Here is a 12,722-nt window from a genome sequence, read left to right as displayed (position 1 = left end):
CAAGAGACACGAGTGATAATCTCAGCCTCGCTTCATGCCCAAATTGGTCTCAAATTATTTTTTTCAGGACATATTTTCCTGAATTTTCTAAAATATTGATCACCCACCCACAAAAAAGATCTGCCCCAATATTAGGCTCACTCATATTTCAGGTTGAATATCTATTTTCTCAATTACTTCAAAAAGCACTGCTTGAATGACAGTACCTCAGCGTGGGTGGCATAAGTGTGATCACCGAAGATATTCATGTCATCTAAATATTAAAGAAAATATCCTATCCTCTGACGTTTTTGAAGGTGCCGATGAAGTGCAATATCACGGTGCTACCACAATAGGGTTGCACAAGACTTACAGACCAAAGTAGAGAAGAGTTTGTATTTAAATATGGCTAACAGTTGTTTAATGTTTTAACTAGCACATGCCGTCCTATTTATTCTAATTGACGTTAAGCAGATCAGAGAACCTTTGCTAAATGTGGTGCTGCAGCCAACAAAAATGCAAAACGCAAGCAAATTAAGTGAACAAACCATTGTCCTCTACCCAGTGAGCAGGCAGGGTACAAAGAGACTAAACTCAGAAGCATCCCCAAATGACATTAGCATTGCAACATTACCCTGAACAGCTTGCTGCCAGACTTGCACACTTTCACTTCCTCGGTGGGGACATACATGACACATTCATCACAACAGGACTCTCTGCTCTTGTTGCAGGCTTCAGGGACGCATTTCTTCTTGCATACAACGGTGGAGTCCTGGGTGAAAGGATGGCAAGGAAACATGAAAATTCTCACTGAGTTGCTCTGACAAAATTTATACTATTCTGGTCTCAACCCAAAAGTTCTGACCAAGCTGCCGCACTCCCATCTGGAAAGAGAGGAAAAAAAGACAAAGGGAAAGATTTCACTGGGCATTTAAAGTGCTTTAGAGTTGTCATAGCTTTATATATTTTTTTGGGCAGAGTGCCAGTCTTAACTTTGTTTAAATGCCTTTGTAATTTTCAGAGCAATTGCTGCTGTACTATATGAGAAGCACAAGGTGGACCATTAATTTGATACAGCACATAGACCTTTAGAGATTATACTTCAGGAGATGCCAACCCATTTAAAAACAATTAAGTGTCAGTGCACTTAGCGAAGCATGTGCTCCAGTGATATATTTATCCACAATATGCTACCACCAAATTGTTATGATCAGCATTTTAGTCAGCCCAAGACTTGTACTCAATGCTTTATTCTGTGTCCTACTAACAACACTGACACCACAATTAGTGCTGGCAACTTAATTATATGCCCGCACACTCGCATCTAAATATCCCAATCCAAGACATCTACACGGCACGTTGGAAATAGAGCCTCCTTCAGTTTATCTCTGCAGACACCCCTTCTGTTACTCACCAATATGAATAAATTATGGAGGCATAATTAATTTTACACGTCATTATGGGGGTCATTCTGACCCCGGCGGGCGGCAGTCGCCGCCCGCCTGGCGGGAACCGCCATTTGGCCGCTCCGCGGTCAAAAGACCGCTGGGGCCATTCCGACCTTCCCGCTGGGCCGGCGGGCGCTAACATTGTTAGCGCCCGCCGGCCCAGCGGGAAGGCGGCCTGCAACACTGAAGCCGGCTCCGAATGGAGCCGGCGGTGTTGCAGGTGTGCGACGGGTGCAGTTGCACCCGTCGCGCTTTTCACTGTCTGCTAGGCAGAAAGTGAAAATCAGGCTGGGGCCCTGTTAGGGGGCCCCTGCACTGCCCATGCCAGTGGCATGGGTAGTGCAGGGGCCCCCAGGGGCCCCAGGACACCCGTTCCCGCCAGCCTCTTCCTGGCGGTGTAAACTGCCAGAAACAGGCTGGCGGGAAGGGGGTCGGAATCCCCAGGGCAGCGCTGCTTGCAGCGCTGCCCTGGCGGATTCGCCCAACCGGGGCAAAACTGGTGGGAAACCGCCGGCCCCGGTTTTCCGACCGCGGCTTTACCGCTGCGGTCAGAATGGGCTTTGAAGCACCGCCAGCCTGTTCTAAGACCGCCAGGGTCAGAATGACCCCCTATATGTCATCATATTTTATTTTGAGGTTGCATGCTGTCAATGGTTTTTTTTTTTAAATTGGACTCCTTCAGTTTCCATTCTGCTCCCCTCTTTCCAAAAATAAACATAAAACACACCTCCTGCATATTCTGGCAAATCATTTATTTGAATATCTTTACTTTGACTACTAGTGTGTAATGAAACAGAAGTAACAAATTAAATGATATATAAGAACTTTTTTGACTTCCCTTATGAGTGAATAAAACAACCATTTAAAATGAATGGTGGGATCACTAGCAAGTACAATGCTATGGTTCTTACCTAGGGGAACCCTAGATACATACAAAGGACCACAAACATGCTAACAAACATTGAGATTGTCTGGCATTGATAATTAGGAGGCGTGCACTCACGAGGACCCAATATTGTCCCCTATATCAGAGATCTTCAAATGTTTTGCCCTGAGCCCCCTTACACCAAATGTTTTTAAGTCACCCCTCCCTCCAAACTTTATGGATAAAACCAAGGTCTTGTTGCACAATAGCCTCAGTGCTCAATATGGTCATGGAACTCCTTTGTGACTTGCAATGCTCTTTTAATGTACAGTTATGACTATTTAAGCCCATATATCCACTGATTATTATTTTGCTTGCAGGCTGGTATATGAAGATTGGGCGTACACTTAGTAATACATTAACGCCTTTAGCTCACATTCTGATATCTGAAGCACCCATTTAACTCGGGGCTCAAAATAGAAGCTGGTAGAGACTGTTTACTGAATCTGTTCTCCAAATTGACCAATCAATATGTCGCCATTAATTTCCTCTATCAATGCAATGGCAGTCAATAATGCACATTATTGGGTACATTTGAAGTGCTAAGAATAGGTGCCACTTAAAAGCATGCAAATTATGGGACAGCTATGCACAGGTGAGTTATTTAAAATTCTTACATCCTATTGTTGCCTTCTGCCAGTGGGAAGCAGTAATGCTGTTAGGCCAGAATGTCAATGCTTGCCCATTCTATTGAAATCCATACAGATTGGCAGAACTGAGTGAATAATTCCTTGTCCTCATTTACACCCTCGTCCTACAGTCTTGCATAGAGCTACTAAAAACATCAAGTGGATGTGACGGGCTAGGGTTGGAAGCGGTTGATCCACACCAACAGCCAAATCTGATTCAAGGCAACGGAATGGTTTGGACCTTTGACATGATAGTGCTGCTTTATAAAAAATAAAAAAATAAAACAGGAAGAGAGAAGTTGGTTTAAAATATTAACAAGTAAAAATAACTGGGGGTTGATTGGGAGTAAATGGACCTAAGTTTGATTCATTCTAAAAACTGTAGTGAGCAAGTGAAAAAAAGGGTGGGTGAGGAAGATATAGCTTCAAGGTGACATAACCATAAACGAGTAGTAGAATCTGCGATCAAAAGGAAGCTATGTGAGAATGGGACAGTGTGCAGCCTGAGTGATATGACTTTAATTACAAAGGAGAAATGTAACAGGATCTGGGGAGAAAATTGTTACAGGGTTCAGTTCAAACTGTGTCTGGTTCCATGTAAGTGAGCAACAAATTCAAAAATTGAACCTTACAACACTGCTGCAATATTGTAGCTAAGTTTCTTATATATTTGGTTTGTCCCTCTCCCACCAGACTTGTGTGTCACTGTTCATAGGTTGGCAAATCTGTGCCATAACCATGGATGGAGAGTCAAACTAACCAAATGTAAATTCTTCTTCTTGTGATCATGCCTATGACACCATGCTGAACACTTACATGCAAGAGTTTTCAGACAATAATGACATCATTACAAGTTGACCTCTAAAAGTAAAAACTACGGGAAATAAAAATAAAAAAACATAAGAATGTTATTCGGGCATTGCATATGCTCAACTCACCCTGCAGGTGCACATTGTGCAGTTATCATATGAGAATGTGGATTGGTTGTCATAAACTTCGCTGCGAAAGAGGCAGCTTCCAAAAGGGAGGTCAAACACTTTACGCTGGCCTAAGAAAAAATGTTTGAAAATGTTAGTCATTGTAAAATAAGATATGACACTTCGTGGTATTATATTACAATGCATTACTTGCCGATGAGGCCATAATCGGGAGAGGAAACACCCAATACCAAGTGCTAATGCTATTTGTGCAGGGTTGTCTTTGCATTTTCTTTTGTCTTGTTGGTCTAAATGACTCTGTAAATTAGAACTTTTATGAAAGAAAACTTGTTCATAAATCGTGTTCGATCACTAAAGATCGAGTAGCACATCGAATAATGGTCCACCAACAAGGCAAAGACACTGAGGAAGTGCTTTCAATAGTCCCTGAGGTTGGATCATATTGACTGCAACAGTCCTTAACCTACAGTATTGATGTACTTCCTCTATCTTTAGTCCATCATGAATGTTGATGGTCCCACAACTGGAGTCCGGGTTCCTAAAGACAAATTAAGTAGGTGGTAATTTAGAGTCTTGGGTGACATGTGAGGACAGCAGAGAGTGTGGGTTCTTCTTCCCTGGGGAGGAACTGCCCACCAGATTTAGAGATACCTAACCGTCAGGAATCCCTGTGACTTCAGTGGAACTGCTTCTACTGCAGAGCCAGCGCCTTGTTTAATGCAACTGCTTGGTAAAGATTTTTGTTTTTCAACAACAAACTCCTAAAGCAGAATGTTGTATACTGAAAATCAAAAATCAATAGCCCTGACATGCTGGGAGATTTCGTGCAGGATGTGAAGGTAATTTCTGCTGTTTTTGAGATTTCCAGGTTTTCCTTGCCAGTCCAGATCAGGAAAAATGTTTATTGAAAGGACTGCCCTAAATAGGGCAGTCATTGTAGCATATATTCAGTGATGGTCCTTTGGCAGAAAGGCTTTTGGTCAAGGTTTTCCTATGGCAGACCCAGCTGAGGTTACACTAGGGGAATCCTGGGACTTTGCCACCTCTGTATGGAACTAGTGAACTGTGAGCTTGGCAGACGCTGTACCCGTCTCTTTTGCCAGAAGTCTTGCATCTACCAAATTCCAAATGATACCCTTAATATCCTTGTGCGTAAACATTGAATATGTGCAATGAAATTATAAAGTATGTAACGTAATTTATAGATTGAAAAACTGATTTACGTTGCCCTGTATCATCACCCAGCACCCTCCATAATGCACAGCAATCCCTTGGAGTAGTGCTGCGTTTGTGTTAGAAAAAATACCAGTTCACAAATACACACAAATACCCAAAATTAGAGTTTGCATGTTGAGTCAATGAAATACGTGCACATGTGTTTTAACAGTTTCAGTTTGTACAGACCTGAGTAAAAGTATGAACAATTGTATGAAACGCATTCACAAATTCCTTGTGCACAACCCCAATTGCTTGAAAGTTCATCTTCGTGCATTTGGGTTCAGAGAGGAATGTAAGCATGGCCTGCAGCAATGAAAGTAGGCCTGTGATTCACGAAGGGGTGAACTGCTATTGCACAACCCCCACAGCCCCAGAAACACTTTGTGAAACCATACAGGACTCACTGCTCACCACTTGGCATCATGATAGGGATGTGCGCGTGTGGAGGTTAACTGTACTTATTATTATCCATTTTAGAAATAGAAAAATGAAAGTCGGCCCTCCCCAGTGAGGACAAATCTTCGGGGTGTCCTCTTTAAGACTCTGCCTCAGGTTTGCATGTGCCAATGTGTTGCTGCTTTGTGTCACATCGCCTCTTTTTACCTCATCGTGTGTGAGTCTCACACGTGCCCAAGACTGCTCTGCACATGGCACTTGTAGGTCTGTGTCAGTCCAGACCCATCGCGCGAGGGCATTAAATTCAAATTTACTTCGTATTTTCAGATCCAGCTTTTAGACATTTCTTCCAAAACATGGTAAAATTCGGATTGATCTAGTAGCTAGCGACATGAAACTTCACTATGTAAAGTCAAAATTGCATTTGAACAGGGTGAAAAATATGAACTTTAAAAAGGCCCCTACCCCTTCAAAAAATCTGCTTGTTTTTTAAAAACACGAGGACAAGCTTTAAATAGCCTGCCACCGGGAACTAGTATCTTTGATCTCCTTCAACAATGCAGTAACATCACCATACTGAGCATGTGTACAACAGGTGAAAACAACATAAGTTTGGGGTTTTTGTCTCTAAAAGGGACGGTAGAGAGGGGATAGCTATGCTGTGGCAAAATGATGTACATTATTTATTCAGAATTAGGCCGGAGGCAGGCTGCATGGCTGTCTGATTAGACAGAAGTCGCTGCCAGCTGGTGACAAGGAGTATATTTCGTTGAAGAGAGTCACAGATGTGGTTAGCTGGGACATGACGTATTCAGGGAGATAAGATATATAACAGGAGCCCCGTGGCTACGGGGGCCAGGGAAGCTCGATCCCTTAGATGGCGCTACTTAATATAACTGGCTCTGTGCTGTCTCTGGAAAAACATTTTGAAACAAATATTCAACTAGAATGTGTGATGTCTTTGATTTGAAAAGCTTTATTCTAGCACATTGGGCTGTAATTGGAAACAGTATACTCAGTTCGTTCACTTTAGTGCTTTCTTTTTTTGAGAATTCATGAAATATGCATCACGATGGGAGTAATTAGTCAGATTACATATAATTTATTTATGGGCATGTTGTGGATTATGCGTTTAAATATAAACGCAGTGGATTTAGTGTCAATTAACCACATTCAGAGTTTCCCAGGACAGGCTGAGGCGCTGTGAGTGGAAAATCGGCCTCATCGCCGGTCGTCTCTTTTGCTAATGGCGGCCTGTGACGGTGCTGACATGGCACCACATCGAGGCTAGCATGGGAGCCTGAGTAATAGCCTTCAGCAAGCGTTTTTTGGCCTTTGTGTGCTGAGTGTTGTGGAAGCCCAAGAGACACATTATTAAACCCAACCACTTCTGAAAATACATACCAGGGGAAAAGGACGCATTTACTACAATCAAAAAAGCGAAGGAGGGAATTAGTATTAATACGGTTAGTCACGAAACACAGTACTTCTGTTATTAGTTTCTAAAATGTGGTTTCTGTTTCCTGGTTAAGTTTAAGTACAGCTCGATCGATTTGTGAAATCTTTTGTGAAATATTCAATTTGGCTTGCTAACGCCTCCCCAGATGTGTTGTCACTCTTAATGAATGTTTTTTTTTGTTTCCATAAATGTGCAAAGATGTGTGCTTTGGTCTATTCTGGTGTACTCTGCTGCTGATATTTTCAAAAATCTAGGGCAGTCCCAGAAGAATTTAAGGACATTTGGTTGCAACCTTATGAAGAGATGTGCTACAGTCCAAACTACTGCCTCTATGTAATTCTAGATGAATTAAAACGAAAAGAGGGTCAGTGTTCTAAGGCAGCTTCCCCAATACTTAAGGAGAAGTTATATTTCTTGAGCAGGGGAGATGTGGTTTCATGGCACAAGCTAGAGGCGGCCCATAAACAACACTAATGGTGGAAAGACCTAAGAATACAATCATTCCCCCTTATCCATTACAGATGCATAAGGCAGACTAATTCCCAGAGAAGTCAATAACCACCGCCATCTTTAGCATCGCACTATGTTGATCCCTCCATTAAATGGTGTCTCGTGTCAGACTTTGTATTTTGCCAACAGAGGGCAAAATTAAAGCGTAACGACAGGTGGCATCATGTGCCTCTTCGCCTATACAAGAAGACAACTCATGTAAGTCTATTTGAATCCGAAGGCTCAGTCCACTACCCAACCATGCTCCCTTGTGTCGTCTCCTAATAGTGAGGCATGATTCCAGATCAATACTGTTCAACATCACGGCAATCAAGAATAATTGTATAGGCAACTTATTTCCCTATGGGCACTATTGTGTGCACAACCACAGGAATATAGTTTAGAACATAGGCGTTCTACATACTGAAAAAAAAATGAAAATATCAAAGTGAAGCATGAATGTGTGTGTGTAACAAAGACAAATCATCCCCTTTGCCCTCGCCCGTATGCCCAGTCATTACAGCTACCAAATACTGTATAATCAAGAAAACATCTCACTCACCTAGACATTTGGGACAACATTGACCCGTAGGAATGTGACTGAGATGCTGTGGACATGACAGAATGGGACAAACTTCTTTTATGCACTGTGTCCTGCCTCCCTGATGGGAAAATAACCGTAGTTAGCAAAGTAAGATTACATGTCAAAATATTGATACAAGCACTAGCCTTTCAACATTTTAGATAACAGCCACAATCAAAACATGGGCATGAATGAAAAATTTGCATTAAAATACCGCATAATGAGGCAAAAAATGTATATTCAGTGACTGTGTTCCCCACTTATATTACACAAGTAACAAGCTCTTAACGTTTTAGGCAAATTGTAACAGGTAACCATCTACATTTTTGTTGGGGAGTGGTACATAAGAGTTTCAGCTTAACTGAATGGTAAATAGCAGATAATATTTAGGAAATTATGTTATTGTTTTGAAACAATAAGCAAACAAGAAACAGATAAAATAATACAGGATCATAAAACTCTTGCAATGATCGAGTCACCGAAGCATTAGCACAGTAAAAGTTCAGGTTAGGCATGCCCGCACTCTGGAGCAACAACATTTGCATCTCTAAGGCAACTCCCAAACACACTGCGCATGCCATTTCCACATATCAATCTCTCAGTATCTGCACCCTGCTCAGTGACTAGACATGAGCCCCACCCCACTCACACCAACCATATGGAAACCACAAATCAGCAGTGTGTCATGGAGGCGATCACAGCTTACTAAACTTCATTCACATCAAGTGGTAAAAACATTCCTCCACACCATCCATCCAGAGGACCTCAAGGAGGAGTCAACTGAGTCCAATTAGTCAAGGCTTGGTCAGCCCTCTTGGGATGGGTGGCAAGATCCCTAATGGTTGTTGCCCTCAGGGCAGCCAACTTTTAAGATCACTCATCAAGTCCTTAATATTGGTGACATATGTGTATTTCCAGGATTTGGTGATCCTGCAGAGTAAACTTTACTGAGACTCTGAATACCAGTGGGAAGTCACTGCTCGCACTTGAGCAGAGGTAAGCGGTGTGCTTATCCAGCCAAAGTCATCCATTGCTCACCTATAAATTATCACAATGAAGAGTTCTTATCTCCGTATGATAACAGCTTACCTCCCTTGCTGATAATGAATTGCGTCAGAAGTGCCTATTTTGGAAAATCAAACACTTTATGTTTTTTCTGCTTTTTTTGACTGATGCCCTGTAAAATTCACTAAATCTGGCTGGCCTTTTGAATGTCTTCTAAACTGTTCATCCACTTTGAGTAATACTCAGTGTGGGAAGGTGGTGAACAATGATGTAGAAAGAACAATAAATGCAGTCAAACAACATGTGCTGGATTGACCCAGGACAACATGAAATAGATACACATGATGTAGTCATCAGTGTGTAGCAATACAGTTCACAGCTGGTAAACAATGGCTTAGCCATTGCAAAAGGTGCAAAACACAATGTTACCCGCCTCGGAAGGATCAGAGCTCACAATGTTGCCTGAATATGTCAGTGGCATGAGAAGGGTTTAGTATCTATGGCTGTAGTTCTAGCCAAGAAAAACCCTGCATAAACACTGCAACAAAGTATAGTGCACCTCTTTTCATAACCACTAATTTAAACCCACTGTTCTGTTATGTGCATTTATACTGGGCCCGATTTGCACAAAATGAGAAATACCACAAACTTGGTGGATTATACCTACAACAACATAATATTGATTATACTTGGAGCTTAAAAATTGACAGGATCAGGGTTCCGCAAATTATGACTTTCAAAGATTTCCAAACTTACACCTGCTAAGCCTTACGCTACAACTGCAAACTGTCTGCATTGCAGAAAATCAACATCATGGTCCCTTTTTCTCTAGCTGGAAAAGATTTCTCATGCGGGAAAATCCATTCCATTAGGCCATCAACAGACAGGGTATTAAAGTACTTTCGATGCACAGTGTACATTCACTTTTTTAGTTGGCAAAGTATTGTAAATGTTTGATAAAGTTATGGCTTTGCAGTTTAACTCAATATTTGAAACCACCATCCTGACAATGACATAGAAAATGCATGGTTCCATGGCCGTGGGATCCCTTACAATAGAGGAAAACCCAACCAATTGGTGGTATTGCCGTTAGAGTATGTGAAACGTAGTTGAATATTATCCACACCCTGATTAAACTTCTATCATTTGTGGGTGCAGCTGTCACGTTTTGGATGGGGGCATCCTTCAGCCTCACAAAAGCATCGTTCTTGGTAAGAACACTCTACCCACGAAACGTTCTGAAAAGTTAGCTGTCCACGGATTTTGGTCAGTTTGATTTTCTGGCACTTCGTTTTTCCCGCATTTTGGTTCAAAAACATTTGTGGTTGGGCTGTGTATGGCAGGCCTGGCATCTTAAAACCACGGCAAACTGTTCTTAGAAGCACTAGGTTATTCTAATCACATCTTGCATTTGAATTAAAGGTTTCACCCTTCACTAGTGATCACTAAATGTCTCAAACATTGTTCACACTAATATTTTCAGGTTTTTTAAGTACTGAAGTGGTATAAAATAATCCTCAGGAAATCTTATTCTGTGCAAAATACAGCAAAGACATGGGTTTTGTCTCTTTATCATCCTTTGAAGCAACATGCTCATGCAAAAATAGATTCTAAAACAATAGTTAATAGAAATTATACGATTTGGAATCCTTTCCCCACGCTGTCAAAGTGAGTGGTGAGGGTACTAAAACTTTCACCAAGATAACAAATGTCACACTTCACAAAGAATGCTAAGTTTCACCAAAGTCTTAAAACTTAATTTGCAAGTTAATTTTCTCCCAAATTATTTATGGTGAGACATTTTTCCAATAAAACTGAGCTTGTGGTGGAATTTTGGTTTTGTAATTTAAACGTTGTAGTCTTTACAAAGATTATGATGCTTGCACGGTGTGGAAGACAAATTTGTGAGTTTGCAAAGGAAGATTTTGCAAATTTCAAGGCTATGTACCACAAGTGACTCTCTTATCATGCTTTTTGGTCTGACGACAGGATATGCTCACTGTATCACATGGCAAACATGTCACATCCACTTGACGATGTAGCAGTACGCAGTGACGTAAAGGGAGAAAATGGTGCCTCCCTGCAGAATGTGGAGGTGAGCTCCTGATTCTCCCATATGTCACAGATAATCCTTAACTTAAAGTTGGCCGCCAGAAACATGAGATGGTGGCGCTTCTGCACAGGGGCTGCAGGGGCCTGTGTTACGCTTCGGTGGTAGATGACATAGGGGATGCATCAATATTGCAGGTCTGTATTATCAACCTCCATATAGTATCAGAGTAACATGAACTGATGCTACCCGTAGGTACAAAAGTAAACTCAGGGTGCTCCTTAAGAAATACAGCAACGCTCACTAATATGCATGGACTTTTCTTGTTCCCATCACATCGAAATTCAGTGAGATGGTTAAAGAAAAGAACAAATATTCCCAGTTTAGAACAACATGCCCCTTGATGTTGCTACCGATACTTTGCGCTCCCAGTTAAATGTAACTGGTGTACCGTTAAAAAGCACTAATAAACCTGTCAAGTACCCACCTCAGAATTTCACTTTTTAAATCAAAATATGGTCAGTAAGGGGGAAAGGACACTTTATTTGAAAAAATGAGGTGTGAATCTAAAAAGGGACGCAGGAAAAGAGCAGATGCTGACATCCTCAAGAGGTAATATTTCGGCATTGAAAACCGCGTCCGTCATCAGCCTCCACTTAGAAGAGCAGCCAAGCACTTGTCTAAATAAACATGGCAGCTGCTTCATACAACGTGCACAGGGGATTCATTTGAGGGCCGGTATTATTGCAGTGGCCGTCTCGTTTCCAGCTTTGCTTACATCAGTGCACTAACCATTAGGTGACCTCACACCCTGAGATAAGCTCAGATGACACCTACTTACATTATCACAATAAACGGGGGCCCTCTGGGAACAGCTAGTCTAAATATGGACGGTTGCTGGTGCAGACCTCTGAGATCACTGTGCACTCTGTAAACAGAAGAGGAAAGTGGAACGCTGAGTAGTTAAAGTCACAAAATTGTTAAAGTATCCACATAATCCGTGATTACACTTGTCCAGTTCGGGTCATGGGAGACAACATCTGTAAAATGTCGTTTTATAGACACTTGAGATGGTTTCAGTCTGAGCATGTATTCACAGGAGGAAAATATCGGATTCAAAAACAGATTTTTCACTGCTATGATATAAAAGCATTAATAACTTCGGTTTTGTGGTTCAATAGCAAAGTGAAAAAAACAGATTTCCATCCAGCGTTTGGCTGGGCACTAATCCACCACTTTCCTGGTTCTCTAGATATTCAAGGAAGGTGTGCACCCAGAATATCGAGCTCAGAATATCAATGGGACACAATGTCTAGGACAAAAGATTACAAATAAAATATCAACAGATAAGTAAGTCCACATTTTCCCTACCTAACTCCACATATATGTCCGTGCACAGTATATATATCTTCAAGGTATGTGGATGTGAAGTTAGAAATAGTAAATCTATACTTCCCTATATGCACTTACTTTTGAGCATTTTCTCCCTCAATATTCACACCTTGATATTCTTGTACCATGATATTCCAGGGGTCCATCTTCAACAGTACAATATTGAGGAAGATGGTGGAATGGTAGATGATGGTTCACCAACTCCCTACTT

General features: G+C 41.5%; 1 protein-coding gene across 1 annotated transcript in view; it reads right to left on the bottom strand.

The window, feature by feature from the left end:
* The window catches only part of BMPER (BMP binding endothelial regulator), a 387,098-nt gene that overhangs the window by 140,276 nt on the left and 234,100 nt on the right, over positions 1-12,722 (bottom strand). The window contains exons 7-9 of the mRNA XM_069215488.1: positions 8,044-8,143; positions 3,920-4,029; positions 614-751 (exon numbers count right to left, since the gene is read on the bottom strand). Of these exons, the coding sequence (XP_069071589.1) occupies positions 614-751; positions 3,920-4,029; positions 8,044-8,143 (348 nt within the window). The remainder of the gene's footprint in view (positions 1-613; positions 752-3,919; positions 4,030-8,043; positions 8,144-12,722) is intronic.

The sequence above is a fragment of the Pleurodeles waltl genome, chromosome 2_1, assembly GCF_031143425.1.
Source record: "Pleurodeles waltl isolate 20211129_DDA chromosome 2_1, aPleWal1.hap1.20221129, whole genome shotgun sequence".
NCBI lineage: Eukaryota > Metazoa > Chordata > Amphibia > Caudata > Salamandridae > Pleurodeles > Pleurodeles waltl.
This window is presented reverse-complemented; position numbering and strand designations above follow the sequence as displayed.